Here is a 21,406-nt window from a genome sequence, read left to right as displayed (position 1 = left end):
CCAGCGTCTTATATGGTTTTAGCTGTATCTGTAAACGGCGTGAAACAGTTAATGAAATGACGTTGGAACGTCGTCCATAGAAGCAGCCATGTGCGACGTCATGGGAAGGCAATAAACCAAGTCAACCAAACCTGACCAACCAATCCACATAGTCTATTTTTATGACCACCATGAAGATCCATGACAAGACAATGCTAGTGGTGATTTTGGGACAGAATTCGCCATCTATATCAGTGTTTGTGACACGAGGCGAAGAAAAAAGGGTTGGCTAGTTTGAAGGATGGTAGGGTCGCTTGCTTGCTTATTTGTTTGTGTAACGCTGCACTCACACAAATAATCCAGCTGTGTGACCGCGGTCTGTAAATAACTTGGCCCAGATAATCCAATGATCAACAATATGAGCATCTATGTACGCCACAGGGATGACGTGTCAAATAAGTCACTAAGTCTGATAACTGAACAAATCAGCATCGCTTTTCGTTTCGTCAAGTTTTGTCTGTCAGAGCTTTGATGTTATGGTGGTATTTCATAATCTGGTAACATAACAGGTTGTTATGACACTTAGGTGTCTTAACACATTCCTCGAATTTCATTGGCTGAGATCATGGACCTTGACCTTGCCATGGATATTATTATACATTTTTACAAAAATATTAATCGCTCAATACGAGAACAAATGTTTACGAATGATGCTTTCAGTTTGTAAATAAATGACATAAAAGTGTTTTACAGGTTGGCGTTTTCATTGAAATCTACAGATATGTCATTCACGTATACGTGTGATTAAAATAGAAGCATGTCGTCTGTCGCGGCCGGTGGAAACATACATGGCGGAAAGTCTGCGAACATCAATGGTTTGGTCAGCAAGATTTGTGGAAGACTTCTGGATATTTCTGAACACATTCAACAGTTACTATGGAAACAACCTCTGGGGCATACATATAGCAAAGTACTGAATTTATGTACAACCAGGTACTGTTACAGGTGCCACCTACCAAATCGCCATATTGTTTCCATGATTTCGATCGATGTCAAGAGAATCTATGTGAACTATATCGAAAACACGATATTGCACTGGTTACATTTGAAATAAAGAACTTTGAATACCTTGTCCAAAATCGAATGTAAGAACTCCGCCAAGAAAAACACGGTCACACATGACAAGCAGATTAGGTTAAGTGGCAGAACTAGTGACGCTATAATCCATACAGATTTAAATCAAGAAGGAATTTGCCCATCCACTTTCCAGGGATTTCGGTTGTGTATGAATCACTTTAATACTTAATTGTCGCTTAATCCCACATATTGCAGATTTTTGTTAAAAAATTAGAAACATGTCATTTGGGTACGTAGTATTCTATTGCTTACAGACCACAGGCCAGTATAAAAGATATATACAAAGTTACTACACACACACACACACACACACACACACACACACACACACACGCACACACACACACACGCACGCACACGCACACACACACACATACACACACACACACTCACACTCACACATACATTTACACCCAACAAGTTATGATATGACGGAATCGAACCACGACCTTCCACTCTCAGGGTGGGCCCTCTAACAACTACACCATCATCATCATATATATCACATGTCTTGAAAGATGTACTGAGGCCCTGAATGTTGCATGTGTCGAGGGGCCATTTTCAAGTCGTTGTAGGACGTGTGCCTCAGAGTGAAAAGTAGACACCTACATCTGGAGCCGCTGGATTACTTAAGGGAAGCATGACTTAGGGAAGTTTCGTGCCACTCCGCTTCACACACGGTCTTGTTAATTGGTTGGCTTGGTGTTTTACGCTGCACTCAGCAATATTCGGTCTGTCAGCGTCGGTCTGTAAATGATCGAGTCTAGTGATCAATATTATGAGCTTCGATCTACGAAATTGGGACCTGATGACATGTGTCAACCAAGTCAGCGAGCCTGACCATCCGATCCTGTTAGATTCCCCTTACGACAAGCATTGGTTACTGAAGATCAACTCTAGCCCGGATCTTCACGGGTCTGTCGCATTGAAGAGTGGTTTGAAGACGTTTCAAGCACAGATCTAGACGTGAAACAGAAGTCTTGCTTACAATGGTCATAATATTATTAGTTCAGGTTGTCAAATCACTGGAACTGAATTGGAGTGAAAAAGTGAGTGAGTGAGTTTATTTTTACACCGCTTTTAGCAATATTCCAGCAATATCACGGCGGGAGACACCAGAAATGGGCTTCATACATCGTACCTATTTTAGGAATCGAACCCAGGATTTCGGATTGACGCTTTAACCACTAGGCAACCCTACCGCCCCTCAAACCACACAGATGTTACAGTGGTATACGCGTATATGTAACCAATGCCACACAGTAACCAATGACCCACAGATGTTACATAAGTATATGTGTATATGTAGGGCGTCTCACACGGGTACGGAGTTGGTCCGTTTCTATTTCAAGACAATTTTTCCCCAAATTTATTTAAACTTGGGAGATAGATATTCATTATATATACTATGATTACACTATTCCAAACATGAGAACCGGTGTCTTGCGATTGTGGTGGTGATATAGCATTAGTCAGACTTCTACCAGAAGAAAGTCTATTTGTCTAACACGTTAATTGAAGTTGATCTGTCAAGTTGATCTGTTGATCTGTCATAAACATAAGTAGGTCCTGTAGCTATACAAATGCTACGTGTGGCGGTAAACAACAACCAAGCAAAGAAATAAATCATACGATTGAAATATTGACTGGAGTTAGTTACGTGAAACAAAAACATCCCACTATTAGATACGAACAAGTGTCAGAAGCGCACATGAAATATGTTTTTTATCGGAGAGGCATTACGTGCTTCAAACCACAAGACAGAATGTTATGGGTGCCTTCTTCGTTGTTTACACTACGTTTCTGGGCTATTCATCCAACTGACCAAGGGCCAAGGGATAGCCCAGGAGCGTCGTGTAAACAATAAAAAAGAAGTTGCCATCCTTATTCCTGAATACCAACTTCTACATGTCTCTCAAGAGCTTAATGATTTTTGATAGTAACAACCTAAGCTATGTAAACTGAAAAGGAGCACCATTAAGACCAGAGATTCGTGAATATGAGGAAATCTAGACTTGCTTTATTTAAGGCTTTTGCAGAGAGGACATGGCAGTAGGCAAAATGATGGGATTCAGGGACAGGATAATAATACGCATTTTGGAAACCGAACCCGGGTCTTCGGCGTGATGAATAGACGCTTTAACCACAGGGCTACCCATTCCGTCCCTGTATAGTTAATAGCACTGACGCGCCACATCAAATGATTCAAAAATAATCACAGACACTGATAAAAATACAAAATCAAACCAGTGTGTAACGAGTTATAACTGAGTGTTATTTGAGAAATAAAAACGAATGTTTGAAATGTGCATTACACACCATACATTATCATACAGCTGAAAGGTTTTAAAAGGAACACAAACATTGAATTTGTATGGCATCTTGTAGACCAGTATAGGTAAGTTGTGGATATGTATTCAAAACGAAATTTTGACATCAAGTCGTTTCATCTCAGAATGTTTGCTTCTAGTGAGATAGTCATTTCTAGACGATGCTCACAGGTGACAGCGGTAGCAAAAACGATGGGAAATATTTTTCCCCTTTAGAACGAGTTCATTGAAGGAAAGGAGATGGTTATGAATTGCTCATAAAGGTTTCATAATCTGATTAAAAATCACATCCAGTTTTAAATATAAGTTTCATCCATATTTCATGCACAAGTAAACGGACCCACTAAGGTCCGGGGGCAACGCTTGCCATAAAAGGCGACTATGCTTGTCGTAAGAGGCGACTTACGGATCGGGTGGTTAGGCTTGCTGACTTAGTTAACACATGTTATCGGTTCCCGTATGCGCAGATCGATGCTCATGTTGTTGATCACTGGATTGTCTGGTCCAGACTGGCCATATAGTTGGAATTTTGCTGAGTGCGGCATAAAACATCACTCACTCACTCACACGCTCGCTCGCTCACTCACTCTCACTAATCCCCTCGCCTATTAGCTATCCCCACTCCTACTGGTATGCTATTTAGCATGCCGTTATCTTGCCTCGGCTTATCTCATCAACATCTTGCTTGTTTTCATTGTTAATCATCTTGTTTTATCATCCATTGTCATTGTTAGCCCTCATGCTTTAAACGGCATAAGCGTCTATATTGAAACGTTAATGTTGTACATAAAGAAGCTGATCATCCATAAACTCGTCATTCCTAGTAACTCGGGACTAAATAGGTTTGTTTCACTGTTCCAACTACCGCGCTTAGCCCCTTGTATTACAAAATTTGTTAAACAACTTCTATCCTTAGATGAATAAAATTCTGAGATTTAAACGTTTAGTTGGCAAGATAAAAAATATGAAGGTTCGCAATCGTAAGTTCACTTTATTGCTTTAATTTTATGTTTAAAGTAAAATTCATCTGCACGTTGCCACTGGAAATAGATTAAAGCAAGCCTGACCACCCGGTCCCGTTAGTCACTTTTACGACAAGCATGGGGAAGGGCAGGGCAGGGCAGGGCAGGGCAGGGTAGGGCAGGGCAGGGCAGGGCAGTTTGGCTGGTAGTTTCTTTTACATCGGTCTGTTATGTTCAAACTGTTCAAAAAAAGATTAACAAATATTCTCTTATATCAGTGTTTATTCAATTAAAACGGTTTGGTATTTTATAATAAAAAAAACTGTGTACAAGATGTGTGGTACGTTGTTGACTATATAACGTTTATTTCACAAGAGTGTCAGAACATGTACAGATTTCCTCACAACAGGGCTAAAACCAGTAAAACCACTTCAAGGTACAGGCACGTCTCATTCAGGAAGGATTACACATCAGGTGTGTGAAAACAGCGTACATTGCCCACTCTCAGTGGCAATGCGTGTCCCGGACACGATCTGGGTTCACTAGCAATCTGAACTAGTTTGCCAAAAATTCTAATTCAATTTACACATATCACAACCTCACCATAAGAACAAGAACGATGTATGAAGACAGCCTGTGTTGACAGACGATCGTGTAGACAGCAATATTATGATAGTAGCAAGCAGGAAGTCATGAGAACGCCATGATGTTTTGTGGATGACAGTCTCTTTATTATAGAATGTTTCGGTATAGGGTCTTTATAGTTGCTATGGAAATGATATGAATGGATACCTGAATACCTGAATACCTGAATACCTGGATACCTGAATACCTGGATACCTGAATACCTGGATACCTGTTACGTACTTGTAACTGAAGAATATAAGGTAAGAATGAGCAAAGACTGTAATATTGATAACCATCATTCTTTCATGTAACAGCTTGTAAGAAGTTATTTGTGATCTGTGTGGTCTGTTTAACCAAAACTGAGTGAATGAGTGAGTATTGATTTACGCCGCTTTTAGCAACATCCCTGCGGAGAACACTAGAAACTGGCTTCACACGTTGTACCTATGTGGGAAATCCGACCCGGGTCTACGGCGTGACGAGCGAACACTTTAACCACTAGGCTACCCCACCACCCCACACCGATGAGTGAAACAGTTTGTAAAAGTATCCCGACGCTGGGAAATTTTGAATAAAACTATATTTGTACCATAAAGGCTTCAAATAACTTGGCAACAACACGACTCCCTTCCATGACAGAGGAGGTGTAGCTTGTTTTGAACCACATTTTTTTCTTTAGCTCTCAGGAGAATCAAGATCATGCTTTTTTGTTGTAGCAATCACAAGCAAAAGTAATACCAGTTTACGAACAACGTAGTTCAAAATGCAGAAATGCAGATAATTTTCAAATATCTGAGGCATAATTATTTTGTCAAGAATTCACGAGGTCAAAGCATTTCTTTTGACAGCACCCAGCTCCCCACTTCAGGAACTTTAAAAGGGCGTCTAAGAATTAAATGTCATTTCAAGTGAAACTTCATTACAAAACAATAAAATTATCCTCATGGAGATTGTGTTATTGGAAGAGCCATTTGAAATATACTTTACCAAGATTATGGTTACAATTAGAAAATATTTTATCTGAAAGAACACATGTTAGCATAACGCGAATTAAATGCACTACAAGCACAAAATGTTAATGACTTTAAACGTTAACCAATGTTAACGATATTAAATATTAACCTTTATACAATGCAGGATACGGTTTATCAGAAAAAAGACATCTATCAAAACAATTCCTCTTCTGTGCACCTTTTAGGTATGGAAATATCTACATGATTAATAAAGCAGCTAGTTTATAGTTATAAATGCTTATTGGCCAAGCATAAACACAGTCGGTTGCACTAAAAACGGCATTCTTCCCTACTAACTACAAAGCAACGTTCTTGACGAGCTCGGCTCTGTCGTGATATTGCGGCGGAGGTTCGTCATGGCCTTGGGCCGCAGGCGGGTCATGGCGCTGTGGCAGAGGGGGTTCCGGGGCTGTCACGTAGCCTCCTTGGGGTATCATGTAGGCTCCGTTAGGTGGCAAGTAGGTCCCTTGGGGTGTCACGTACGGGTGTGAGACTTGTCTGGTGGTGTTCATCTGTACAACAGTAGCCATTTGAGGCACTTGTTGAATGATCATTGCTGGCATCGCCTGAAAGGATAATGTTTGGTAAAACGTATTTTGTTTGATATAATCCGACATTATCACTGTCCAAGAAAACGTCAAATCCCTCACAAAAAGGCCAAAAGGTTGGGGAATCATTTATTCAAAATGTAACTGAAGAACAAACCAACTGAACATCAATTTGTTTCATATTTCAGTGTATAAAAGTTGTGTCAAATATAAGTATTTCAAACTTTTGGTTCTGAGCGTTTTGCCAAAACTGGTTAGGATCATTATGTTCATTTATCGAAAGCGCCCGTATTTTCTGCTGCTGGTTGCGTCATGTCGTTAGTTTATACGTGTATACACTGCAAAATCTCCATCTTACGTATCACACAAATATAAAAACATGGTGTCCTCTGCCACGATATTGCTGAAATATATGTTAGATAAATGCAGCGTAAAACATACTCACTCACTCAAATCCGAACATTCTGACGTTTCTGACTACTATTTGGAAACTCTTAGAAGTAGCGAATAAAGGAGTATAACTTGAGGCCTTTTCTTCTCCGATGCGTAATGTCCATTTCCGCTGTCCCCTTTAATGATGTTGCACCAACAACTACACTCTTTCAGTCACGAAAAAGGCAGCCGTACTGATAGAAAGGCCTTACGATGGAACCATGCAGTAAGTGACTTTAAGCATACGTTAGTACTACTGCTATATCACTTTATCTCTGCTCACACATAAAGGTCGCTTTCTGATAAAGGTGTTTCCGTCTATTATTTTCAATGTACCCCGCTTACATGTGAGTAACATTATATGTACCCCGCTGGGAATTCTGTATCCATATAGTACTTCGTGTTAGTAATTCTTTGTCTCAAATTAGATTACATCGTGTGAGATGTACGGAAACTACCGATGTTTTGCGCATGCAAATCGACGAAAGGGAGATAACTCTAAATCTGAGGGTTTTTGGTTGTTTGATTTGCAATTGGTGTTGTTTATATTTTTATTATTTTTGTTTGTTTGTTTGTTTTTGTTTGTTTTGCTTTTTATTTGGTCTGCAAAATCTAGCAATGATTACGAAAAGATTTATGCCCGTGCTTCAAACAATTCAAAATTAACTTTGAGGTGTTTGGTAAGATAAATACGTTGTTCACTGGTCCCTGCGGCTCATGGAACATAAACAAACATCGAGGGTAGACCAGTACTAGTGATCAAATAACAACATATATAAAAAAGGACAGCTTTCAATATAATTTTCAAAATATATGAATATTTGTTTAAAAAGTCGTTGTTTCTTGTTTGTTTGCTTGCATGTTGTTTAACGTCTCCCTGATAAATGCTTGAGCCACATACCGGTGGTTTGCAATGAATATAAACACCTGTACCCATTGGTGCAAATTCTCATCCGAAAAGAGGCCCAAATTTACTCGTAAAAACAGACTCGCTTTCTTGCGGATACATCAGTAAATCGAATCTAAGTGGTTTTAAATTAGCCTTGTAAATGTGTGTAAAATACACCCACTTCTTGAGACTGAAAGATCTGTTCATGAAATGTCGGGGACCTTTCAGAAAACGAGATTAGAGTTATATTTACGTTAACTGGGTGAGGAAGTTAAGCTGTATAACGTGTCTTTTTGAACATTATTCCAGAAACACATGTACCAAGAGAGCTCTTCCGTGCTTATATCATTTACCTCTTTAACCAAACCCATGAATACTGATGTATTCCGGGGGAGCTAACGCTTTGGTACTTCAGTCATTTACCTCTTTCACGGTACCCATGAACACAGGTATAATCCAGGGGAGCTAACTCTTCCGTGCTTATATCATTTTCTTCTTTGGCAAAACCTCATAAACACAGATATGTTCCAGGGGAGCTAACTTTTCCGTGTTTATACCATTTACCTCTTTCACGGAACCCATGAACACAGATATGTTCCAGGGGAGCTTACTCTTCCGAGCTTATATCAGTTACTTCGTTGGCAAAATGCCATGAACACAGGCATGTTCCAAGGGAGCCAACTCTTTCGTGTCTATACCATTTACCCCTTTTGCCAACCCATGAACATGGGGTGTGTTCCAGGGGAGCTAACTCTTCCATGGCTATATCAGTTACTTCGTTGGTAAAACCCCATGAACACATGTATGTTTCAGGGGAGATAACTCTTTCGTGCCTATACCATTTACTTCTTTTGCCAACCCATGAACATGGGTGTGTTCTAGGGGAGCTAACTCTTCCTAGCTTATATCATTTACTTTGTTGGCAAAACCCCATGAACACAGATTGGCCTGTTCCTGGGGAGAGAATTTTTGCTCATACAATTTAGATCTTTAATGAAACCTACAAACAGTCAGATATGTTCCAGGGAAGCTAACCATTCACTTCTTTAATGAAACCCATGAACACGAGCATGTCCCAGGAGAGCCAACTCACAGGTGGATATATCATTTACCTCTTTAACGACACCCATGAACAGATGTGATAATGCCAGACACGATAATGACATGTGTGGTGGTGTCAGATATTGCTGTTAGATATGATATTGTTAGCTGTGATATTGTCAGATATGGTCATGTGACCTGTAAAACGATGTTAGATACTGCAGTGTTAGATATGGTGATGTCAGTTAGGATATTGACAGATATGATGGTCTGACCTGTATAACGATATTAGATACTGCTATGTAAGATATGATGTTGTCAGTTATGATAATGACAGGTTCTGATAATACTAGATGTAACTACCGGACATGATGATAATGGCAGACTCGGGTGTGATAATGACAGGTGTGATATGGCAATGACCAAAATGTCAGATATGATTGAGAAAAGAATTATAAAGAGGTATGGGATAATGGCATACATGATAATGTTGAATGTGGTAATGACCAGTATGATGAAGGTTGGGAGTAATACTGACAGGTATGATAATGTTGAATGTGATAATAACATGTATGATAATGCTAGATGTGATAATAACATGTATGATAATGTTGGTCTTGATAGTAACAAGTATGATAATGTTGTACGTGATAATAAAAGGTACAATAATGCTGGGTGTGACAATAATAAGTATGATAATGCTGGATGTGATAATAACATGTATGATAATGCTGGCTGTAATAACAAGAAGTATGATAATGCTGTACGAGATAATGAAAGGTATGGTAATGCTGGATGTGACGAGAATAAGTATGACAATGCTGGATTTGATCATAACAGGTATGATACTGCTGGATTTGATAATAACAGGTATGACAATGCTGGATTTGATCATAACAGGTATGACAATGATGGATGTGATAATAACAGGTATGACAATGCTGGATGTGACGAGAATAAGTATGATAATGCTGGATTTGATCATAACAGGTATGATAATGCTGGATTTGATAATAACAGGTATGACAATGCTGGATGTGATAATAACAGGTATGACAATGCTGGATGTGATAATAACAGGTATGACAATGCTGGATGTGTTAATAACAGGTATGACAATGCTGGATGTGATAATAACAGGTATGACAATGCTGGATGTGCCAATAGCAGGTACGACAATGCTGTAATGCTCTGTTCTGTCAAACACCTGTGTGAAACATGTTTGTGAAGTCAGGCGTGACGTACCTGTGGTTTGTTGCCAAGGATAGCAGACATGATGCAATTGGCCAGTGTGAGCAGCCATGCCAGAATGAGTATGACCAGAATACCCACGACCATCCCGTACGTCGATCCACACGAGTCCCACGCTGATATTGTGTAGGAACTGTATAATAAATGCATAATGCCATTCAGGAACTGGTCAACAGTAACGCGTTACAAATCGCATTACTCTTTCTGATTCTGATTCTGAATCTGTACTTTACTGAGAAAGTGAAGTCCAACATGTAGCAAGTCTCATAGCTATATTTACTATACACACCACAATACTAGTTCTGCATCAGTACAAACCATTCTTCTTCATGCACACATTCGTGTACATATATATTTTCACGATTGTTTTGTTGCTGTTGTTTTGTTTTCTATTTTTGTTGGTTTTGTTTTTTGTTTTAGGTTTTTTAATGCTTCACTCAGCAAGGTTGAAGTTGGACGGTGTTCTGCTGACAATTGTCCCTGGGCTAAACTCTCGTATATTTGACATCATCAGACCAGCATCGATCTGATATGATGAGGGGCGATGGGGTAGCCTAGTTGTTAATGCCTTCACTCGTCATGACGTTAATCCGGGTTCGATTCATAACATGGGTACAATGCATAAAGCCCATGTTAGTGTCTCCCGAAATGATATTGCTGAACTATGGTTAAAAGCAGCACAAAACTCGCTAAAAACTGTTTTAACCCTTTGGAGCATATCTAGGACAAAGGGATCCTGCTGTACAGAACCTGGCACAAATGGCAGCAGCTTTACACAAGGAATGACGCAGACTGGCCTTTCAGAGGATTCTGAGGTGGGCAGTGGGTATAAGGAGGAGAGTGCGGGCTGACATACAGTCATATGGATCTTACAGTAAGTATTGACCATGAATCGTCTATGACTTGAAATGTGTAAATTCTACATTACACATTCCAGGGCCAAGCTTTTACAGAAATGGTTTTGCTTTATAAAATGAGCAATATTCATCCTTTTGTCGAATCAAAGGATGATACCGATCATAAAAAGGCAAAGTTTTTTTATCGTTTCGATTTTTTATGAACGACTTGAAAACCTGCCATTGCAAAAGTTCAGGGGCTGCTTAAATACGTTCTTTGTGTATATGTTATAGTGGATATGTCAAACCCGTGATATTTTTAACACATAGAAAGAAAGAAGTGATCAAGCTGTGCATTTGCCATGATGGAATATGACATTTGAGTGTACGCCATGCTGCCTTGTATATGTGATATGACTGGATTAATTGGTGGCATAGAGGGAACTAAATAACAGGCACTGAGTGAACTCAAAAAATAATAATATTCCTGCAGGTGAACAGATCTCATGCTTAAAATGGTGATCACCTTTCGCTCTTGAGTTCAACTTTGGGTGACACCGAGACTTTAATCCATTAAAACAGCAACGGTAAAAAACATATTACATCAAAGGATTTTTACACTCAACCCTAGGGGTCAACGTTTCGGTAAGGCCCCACTCACGTGACTTTGTTTCAAACAGATAACTACCTTGATCAACTCTATGACCGTGTGTGAATGAGTTTAGTTTTACTCCGCACTCAGCAATATTTGAGCTACATGGCGGCGGTCTGTAAATAATCGAGTCTGGACCAGACAAGCCAGTGATCAACAGCATGAGCATCGATCTGCAAAACTGGGAACCGATGACATGTGTCAGCGAGTATGACCACCCGATCCCGTTAGTCGGGCTGGAATATTGCTGAGTCCGGCGTAAAACTAACCCACTCACTCACTCGCTTATTTTATGACTTTGCTGAAAGTATAATCGTTTTATTTTTTGTCGCGTTTTGTCTTTACTTATTACAAATGCAAAATTTACGAGCAGTACTGTCTAAACTAACACTAGGAATACGATAATGTCGATATATTCATTTCAGGGAACATGTAAAAACAGTTGTGATTTTCAAGGATGTCATTAAATCCCAAGGAAAACCAGGGATTTCGTGAAATCACCGAGTGAATCAGTAATTTTATAAAATCCCTGAAATTTTCAGCGATTTTGCAAAATTACTGATTTGTGGCATATTCACTGTAACATATATACAAACTGTAGTCTTTCAGTGTATGTATAAATAAAGATTTATCTACTGTGTAAATAAAGATTTGTTTATGTTTTTAAGCCACGGTCCTACCTGCCAGTGCAGAGATGCAAGGCGCTCAAGGCAGACAGCAGTGCAATCGCAGTGTAACTGACATAGGCCATCAGACAAAGGGTCAGCAAGCATAAGACGAGGTGGGTGATGTACTGGAATATAATCACAAATACTCGTTAATCTACAGACAAAGATGTACCCTAGGAACTTGAATTCTGTCTATCTAAAGTATTCACCATAAAAACATCTTCAAAAACTTAAATCTGATGCATGCAGGGTAATTTATCATGTAATATTTACGGAATAAATTTGTCTGTCTGTAATCACATTTATCTGAACTTACTCATGAGATACTTGCTGTTTATTGACCAAGTCTGTTTCGGAGCAACCATTTAACCAGTTGGTGCTTGTGTAAAACATGCCAGTAGCAAAAGACATTTCCCCCCAAACTTGTAGGTTTGGAAATTCATGCTCCTTGCAGCAAAAACTTTATTGTGTAATACTAATCAAATTGGTGACATACAGAAGCCCATTATCAAAGCCGTTTTTAGTTTTATCACATCTGAAGTGTTGTATGCATATCTGAAAAGTTGCAAGAATATCTGAACACTGGTATTCACATCTGAGCAGTTCCATGCATATCTGAACATTTGTAATCATACCTGCATAGCTGCATGCATGTCAGAACAGTTGCATGCATATGTAAACAGTCGCACATCTGAACAGTTTATGCATTCAGTAACAACTGATGCGTACATGAGCAGCTGTAAGCATGTATAGCTAAAATTACTACTTACGAGACCAGTCTTTTTGGTCACAGCAGCAACGATCCCAAAAACCCCAGGTGTTATGTACTGAAAGGAAAATATTATATTTAATCAAGTTAGTTCAGCATTTTGCAGACTGTGGCTTCTATTTTACGTTTGCAACAATACAAAATAGATGAGGTCCATGAAAGTATTCCATAAAACGTATACCTGCTCTGACTACTTTGAAGAAGAAAAAAATATTTCACTCCAGTGTCACATGCTTTTACAATAACATCGTTGATATAAGCACATAAAATATACTGAAAACGTAAGAGCATCCGGCCATCTAGGCCTACGAGATAATGGTATCGTTAAAACACATATTATGTGATTAAAATAGTATAAAATAAGATAAGGAGGGTTGAAACGAGGTGACATGCTGAAGAGAGAGTCAAGTTCCCTGCGCCGAGACGTTTGCGATATAAGAGTGACAAGCGGTTTGCAAAATTCGATTGATGCCATAAGATAATGAGCTGGTTAACTGGCCTGAGCTGGATGAATGAGGGATCCGATCTAATATTTAGAATTCCATGCCCTTGCACGTGTTTTCATTAATATGTACGTAGTTTGTCTTTCTGTCCCCAAAAGGGTACTTAATTTATATATTAAATCAAGATATATTGCCGATTAAACAGTAACTATTTTAGCGAGGTTCATCAAAGATGCATCAAAAGAGACCACACTCATATGTGGCAATATCTAGAATCACATTCGTAAAATCAAAATTTTATGAATAAGCTATGCATGCCAATGTCTCGGCTTACTACTATACTCTCCTGGAAAGATAAGCATAACTATGTTTTCACGAATTTAATCCGTTAAATGTAATATGAGATAACCTTAGTCATTCTGAATCAGTTGCAACAATATTTCACGGTATAAAACGCAGCTGTTACCAAAAAATGTCATAAATACTCACAAAATTGATTAAAACGAAATAAATGCAAAGACGCATTTTCCATCACGTTTGACTTTATCATGTTTGATTATTAATTATATAAGTTGGAAATATCAGGGCCACAAGAAGAAAAGTCTTCTGGTGATTGGTCAGCACTCAAAGAACGCTTTGAATATTTCCTTAAAAGCGCTACTAAAAACTATTGAAATTTAATTAATACAGTTTGGCGTAAGCCACGACAGCTATCAATAAATATACTCACAGAATAAATACACGTTCTCAAAAAAATACTCAGCCACAGATTATTATTTCTATAAATGGTTGGTGTTTAAGTATACCTAATTAAACGAAACTGTAGTTAATTGTTTCTAGAGGTTGGTGAGTTAAAACTAAAACATGCAACTTTATGGATTACGTTTTACTGTAGATTCTTGCATCGTCATCAAGCTAAAAGTGACTACAACCAAATGGTGAAAAGCTCTTATACACAGTATGCGGTGACAAACAGCGGATTAACATTGAAAACGGTTGACAACAACATTGACAACCAAACAGACTGGCCAGGAGACAGCTCGAACATGGCGCGGGTGTCCGCCCCAGAGTCAGAGTCCACAGAAACCTGGACAGCGGTCTGGACAGACGTCGTCATCAGTTAGCTACTGGAAAGGAGAACAGCGCTCCAGTTACTCGACGCGGCTCGGCACCCATCGCGTTAAATTAAGAAGGGCTTCAACTAATATCTTTTAAACAGCTAAGATAGTGTGTGAAAATGTACTGTAAATGTATTAGACTGTATGTAAGACTGGATTCATTCTGTTAAAACACATATTATGTTTGTATTTAAACGAACGAACGAACGAACGAACGAACGAACGAACGAACGAACGAACGAACGAACGATCGATCGATCGATCGAATGAATGATACAGGAATACAACATTCGTAGAAGCAAAGTGACTTTTTATCTTTGAAGTTGGAGAGTCCACTTTCAAATCACGGGGATGACACATACTGATAGTTATGTAATCACTGGCCAGAAGACCATAACGTGTTGTTTTATGACTGTGGGCGAAATGAGATGTGGGCGAATAGAGAACATGCCTTGACAACACCATGTAACGGAATACAAATTGGTACATAACTGGAAGAGACCAGCAAGGACCTATATGCAACAAATAACACTAGTGATGAAGCCCACGAGCAAGGAGGATTGAGTAGTAACAACAAATAGACACGATGTTTAGATAGTCTATAGTTTAATTAGTTCTTCATAGGCCGATTGTATGTAGTATCATTGGTCTCTGTTGATCAAAGGTTTGTGGCGGCGGATTTCGATGGCTTCCAGCAGTTTTCTTTTGCGAAGTCCTGGTGTTTGGTTGAAAAGACCTCGAATTCGTCGAACTTGATCTGATGGGTTTGGAATTTTCTTTGGTGATCTATGAGGGCTGATTTGCTGTTTACCTTGACAGTAGAGGTTTTACGTTCTTTTAGGTGGGTGTCAGCGGGGCGGGAGGTTTCACAAAATCAGTTCTTTGTTTCAATTTTGTAGCTGCAGTTCTTTCAGTTTTTAATTGTATAAAATAGACACTCTGTTTTCTTCAAATAGAATTTGGTTACGAAGGCCTAACGTAAGTGAGGGATGGGCCATTTAGGCAAGTAGGCAAACGTCGATGATCTGCTCAAAACTAACGTCAAACACTTAATGAGACGGGAGGTTGACGTCTCTTATCTTGGTCAGCTGTTTGGTGTTATCAACATGGCAGCATTTCTAGTCTTTGGGTTGTACATTTCACAACGTTTCAGGTAAAGGGGTACCAACCTTTCAAACACTATTATGACACTGAGTGGATTTCGTTTTACGCCGCTTTTAGCAATTTTCCAACTGGGGACATCCACAAATGGGCTTCACACACTGTACTCATGTGGGGAATCGAACCGGGGTCTGAAGCGTGACGAGTGAATGCTTAAACCACTAGGCTACCCCACCGCCCCTATGACAGTGGATCCGTGAAGAGTCGGGACAGAATAGGCCTTCAGCAAGTCATGCTTGTCATAAAAGGCTTCTATGCTTGTCGTAAGAGGCGAGTAACGGGATCGGGTGGTTAGACTCGCTGACTTGGTTGGCACATGTCATTGGTTCCCAGTTGTGCAAATCGATCCTCATGTTGTTGGTCACTGGATTATCTGGTCCAGGCTTGATAATATAGCTGGAACATTGCTGAGTGCGGCGTAAAACTCACTCGATCACTCACTCACTCACTCACTCACTCACTCTTGGAAAACTTACCGCAAAGGAATACGTCCATGCTGGGGATGATGAGTGATAGGTGGCCACAGAAGCCGTGATTGCACCAAAGATAATTCCTGGAAAACATGGGTATATATCATAATACGGTGGAATATGACGGTCCAAGAACAAACAACCATGTGGACGGTTGCCACATGAAACAACCAGCCAAGTACAGATTTTGCAACTGAATTGCGGACAGTCTGCTCCCAAACGCAGGAAGCAACATACGTAGTTAGAGACGACAAGATTAAACGCCGTGGACTAGAGTATGTATATATATTATATGAAAGAAATCTTGATTCATACCTTTGTGCCACTGGACATATGGTGGGCAATATGTATGTCGCATAGAACAACTGATCTCACTCTAACTTCTAGTATGTGTCAAGATCTGAAGTAATTCATTTGTGAATGTTAATAAATATGGTATCGTCATATTTGTTTTGTCAATTATTAGCAACAGTGGCCATCTACGGAGCAATAATGATCAGGGAGCTGTGATTCTCTATTATCTCCCAAAGTATCGATAGTCACCTACTCACTACCAACACCTAACTTAACGCGCTTACCAGTAGTAGCAGTTAGTCCAGCTACAGGGGAGTGAGTACAGCTAACAGAACAGCCAGGCGAGGGGTTCGAGGTACTAATTAGTGGCTTGTAACGACAGTGGTTTGAGTGGATGGAGCTGTAAGGGTGGAGTCGGGTAGCCTAGTGATTGAAGCGTTCGCTCGTCACGCCGTCAAGCCGGGTTCGACTCCTCATATTGGTACAGTGTATGAAGCCAATCCCTGGTGATCCTCTTGTGCTAATGCTAAGAATAATACTATAAACGGCAAAACAAAACTCGCTCACTCTGAGCACAGGCGCTCATGTCATTGCGAGGATTAAAGAACTTTCTTGAATATGAAGATTTTGAGATGACCCCCGACTTGTAACGCTTCACTGTACAATACATATCTATTTTATTAATGTGGTTATTGACTTTTAATATACGAATGATTGTGTGAAATTCACTGGGAGAGAAATTCTAAATGTCTATGTCTATAGATGGAAGCCCATGAGAGGTAAACATGATACAAACCATCCCAACCCATCACACTGGAAAGACGAGACCACGTTCGTATCTGTGCAGCAAGTCCAGATGGCGAGACGGAGTTTAACCTTCTCCAAAATCTGAAGACTTTTAGTCTTTATTTGGTAAGTTGCGCGAACCAGCCCATCTCACCACGGACACCTAAGTTTGAAATGTGTACACACACACACCCCACCCCCGCCCCCGAAAAGAAACGGGATGCCTTATTTTACACCCCATTAATACAACTAAATTCTCGTTGACTGCCATAAATAACCGAGTCATATGTCAAAATCGGCTGAACCAGATTATATATTAAACAGATTGTTAAATACATCATACGGCATTCCCCCAGATGATTTAAGCTTGCACATTATTACGCCTGAGGCCCTACTCGGTGACTTGGCGGTTTCTTGTAAGTAGTTATATATAGTGTTCCCAGAAATTATTGAGAATCATGTTGCGTCATGTAACTCATTACGTTTATTAACTTCTGGCGTTTTACTTACATAAACATGTTAAAACATCATCCTTTTACAGTCTCAGTCTTGTTTTAGTACTTTGTTAGACCTCCTCGCTCAGCAATGCATGCCTGAATACGCCTTGGCACACTACCCATCAAAGTTTGTAGGTAATCGTGTGACAGGGTATCCCAATATTGGACCACCTCGGCCTTCATATCTTCAATATTTCTCAGTCCCTTTTGGTGTATTCTGTCCTTCATGACTCCCCACACATTCTCAATTGGGTTTAGGTCTGGGCTGTAACTGGGCCAGTCTAAAACTTGAACATTTTCGCCCGACAACCACTGTTTTGTGTAGCGCGCAGTGTGTTTTGGGTCATTATCATGCTGGAAAATCCAATCATCTTCATACAATGTTTGTGCTGTCGGAAGAAGGTGACCATTTAGAATGTCAACGTATCTTTCTTTTGTCAAGTTTCCCGTGAAAACACACAATGGCGTCACTCCGCGAGCCGATATGCCACCCAACATGAGAAACTTCGGGCTATGTTTTGGTCGCTGGTAGATAGGTTTGACAGTATCTTTGGTCCAAATTTTCACACAATTAGGGAAAAGCCAAACAGAACTTTCATCCGAAAAGAAAACATTATCCTAATCTTGATTTTCATGAGCCTGACACCAGTTTAAACGTTTTTCCTTTTGTGCATCTTTCATCAACGGCGAGGGTATTCCACGTTTTTTCACCCAATTAAGTCTCTGTAATTCCTGCCTAACTGTTTCATTGCATACCTGAGGACTTCCTCTGCTAATCATTTCATTTCTGATGTTCTCAACACTTTTCAATTTGCCCCTACTCACAATCTGCCCAAGTGTCTTCGGCGATCCACAACACTGAATTTCCTAGGCCGACCTGCCCCTGCTTTGTGCTCTATCCCGGTTCCTGTTTGAATATTCTTCAAAGTTCTGTATACTGTAGACAGAGGAATACCATGTCTACAAGCTAACACTTAAGCATCAGCCTCACCCCTTTCAAAATCATCTAGAATGAGCTTTCTTTTCTCTCTTGCTGTAAATTCTGCCATGTCAACACAGGAAGCCGTCTGCTCAGACAAGGGAGATAACTCTTGACGTAATGAGCTGCCTTCTAAGCCTTCGAGAGTTGTCTCCCTTATTTAGTATGCTTAGTGCATAGTGAAAGCCCTTTTTCCAATCTTAGCATCATTATAAAAAAAAAACCAAGATTTTCTCAATAATTTCTGGGAACACTGTATATTATAACATTTTTAAATAGTATCTTCTATCATGGAAGCCGGGTAGGTATCGAACCACCCGACTTAATACGTCCAGGCTTCCAAAACGTAGGACAGTTAGCAGCTAGGGCTACGGTATAATTACGGGTGGCCCGTAAATGACTCGGCAAATAAGCAGTTTAGGTAATCTGTACTTGAAAGAAGCAACTGCGATGTCTTCGGAGTCTGTGAAACGTTTTGGAAGATAAAAATAAAATGTCAGGGATAGGATACTCATGGTTTGATACAGAGGTCAACGTGACCGCGGTACTTTAACATTGACTTACAGAAGACATGTAGAGTGAGTGAGTTTAGCTTTACACCGCGTTTAGTAAAATTTCCATTAATACTTGGGACACCAGAAATAGGCTTCAGTTATTTTAATTTTTATTGTAATAAAGTGCGAAGTTCACACCGGGTCTCGCTTCAACCACTAAGCTACACCACACCACCCCTAGTCAGTGTATTAAAAAAACTTTTAAAAATGTTTTCAATAGTCATTTTAAGAACATATTCATACACAAAAACATATAAAATTCAATCTCGCCATTTTAATGTGTCTATAATGCATAGTAAAGACAATGTCCACGCGAGTAGTATGATTCGATCGCTATATTCCATAAACAGAATGACACATAGTGTAGCTGTGTCTGCTACTTTAACAAGGGTCGTTACGTTTCATTTCATGTATTCGTTTTTAAGTAAATTTTGTATTTATTTCTTCGATTGTTTGATTCTTTGTATGTTTGTTGACTGGTTGGTTTATTTGTAGGACTGGCTGGAAGGCTTTTTTTGTTAGCTGGTTAACTCCGCACTATACCTTCTATCACAGCGGTGTGTCAATAATCAAGTCTGGGCCGGAGAATCCAGTGATCAACAGCGAAAGCATCGATCCACGTGTTTGAGATAAGATCAAATGTGTCAACAAAGTCAGTGAGCCCGACCGCCCGTTTGTCGCCTCTTACAACATGCAGTAGCTGATGACCATTACTAACCCGGATCAGCACGGGTACACTGATACGTAGTTTTATCCCAGTTTTATCCTTTGTGTCTTATCCCGGGACCCAATCCACAAAGTATTCTTATCACTACGTCTGTCATAATCAGTGTGCGAAATAGGCACTGACCCACTAGCTCGTGACTACTAAAAATCCAGGCGGGGCAGTAATTCTCCACAGCCACTGACCCGACCTGCTAGTCATTCATATAACCTTTTGCATAGTTTCTACATGCAAATTTCAGCTAGGGAACTATTTTGTGGGCTAGTAACTTTCAGACATGCCAAGCCTGACTGGCTATCAAAGTGAGTGAGTTTAGTTTTACGTCACACTCAGCAATATTCCAGCTATATGGCGGCGGTCTGTAAATAATCGAATCTGGACCAGACAATCCAGTGATCAACAGTATGAACACCAATCTGCGTAATTGGGAACCGACGACATGAGGCAACCAAGGCAGCGAGATATATCCTATATCTATATTCTAACCTGGACCCTCACGGATCTCTTCAAAAGTGGGTTGCATGTGTTGCAATAATTGCATAGTCGCCTTTTATGGCAAGCATGGGTTGCTGAAGGCCTATTCTACCCCGGGACCTTCACGGGTCACTCCGTGATCGTGGCATCTGAACACTGATGTAACCTCTGATAGAGATAGGTATTGTTTTGCCACTGTTGAGTTATTTCACGGGTCTGCATTGAATGTAGCCAACAACGATATTAAATCAAACACATTGTGTTAAGACACAATATTTTCAGGACACACCACTCCTTCAAACCTCCACCCCTTCACTACCCCAAACCCAACCCCCAAAGCTTCCAAATATCAATATCTCTATATCCTTGCTAAGCCTTCACATCATAAAAATGTAAAAATGCACGCTATTCTGGAACGTACTATATGGAGTTAACCCAAGATAGGTGTGTGGTGTGTGTTACAACAGAACGATCAGAAAGCATTTCTGAATTTTAAAAGTCGCTTACCACATAAAATAACAACTCCAGAAATGACCCCATTGGCCACGTTCAATCTTTGTCTGTCCTCCATGATGTCACGGTTCAAAGACGCAGTAGATCAGCTACCCAGCGTTCGTGACAACCAGCTCTCAAAATACAGCTATGGATCCGGCTATTCGTCCCACCTGACTGAGCAGACGCCACGTGTTGAATATTTCACCTGAAACATGTCTCCGCTGGTGACGTAATTGCCCTATAGCAATATTATGCGATATAAACTACCACCAAGAAC

The 21,406-nt window shown here is 40.0% G+C and overlaps 1 protein-coding gene across 1 annotated transcript; it reads right to left on the bottom strand.

Annotated features, from left to right (window-relative positions):
- Positions 1–4,672: 4,672 nt before the first annotated feature.
- Positions 4,673–21,406, bottom strand: LOC137286376 (uncharacterized). Its single transcript, XM_067818192.1, has 6 exons — positions 21,142–21,406; positions 16,333–16,409; positions 13,136–13,192; positions 12,378–12,490; positions 10,204–10,342; positions 4,673–6,614 (listed from the first exon to the last, which is right to left on the bottom strand). Exons 1-6 carry the CDS (start codon positions 21,203–21,205, stop codon positions 6,345–6,347), a joined length of 720 nt encoding a protein of 239 aa, XP_067674293.1. The 5' UTR covers positions 21,206–21,406; the 3' UTR covers positions 4,673–6,344.

This window comes from Haliotis asinina, chromosome 6 (genome assembly GCF_037392515.1).
Source record: "Haliotis asinina isolate JCU_RB_2024 chromosome 6, JCU_Hal_asi_v2, whole genome shotgun sequence".
NCBI classification, from domain to species: Eukaryota; Metazoa; Mollusca; class Gastropoda; order Lepetellida; family Haliotidae; genus Haliotis; species Haliotis asinina.
The sequence above is the reverse complement of the archived record's forward strand: the minus strand, read 5'-3'. Positions and strand labels throughout refer to the sequence as shown.

What these genes read in the sequence shown, in the direction of transcription:
- LOC137286376 (XM_067818192.1), bottom strand. Translation starts at nt 21,205, where the DNA reads ATGGAGGACAGACAAAGATTGAACGTGGCCAATGGGGTCATTTCTGGA. An exon ending in TGGAGTTGTTATTTTATGTG is followed by an intron (nt 16,410 to 21,141) that starts GTAAGCGACTTT and finishes CATGTTTTCCAG; the next exon opens with GAATTATCTTTGGTGCAATC. An exon ending in TCCTTGGCAACAAACCACAG is followed by an intron (nt 6,615 to 10,203) that starts GTACGTCACGCC and finishes TTATCCTTTCAG; the next exon opens with GCGATGCCAGCAATGATCAT.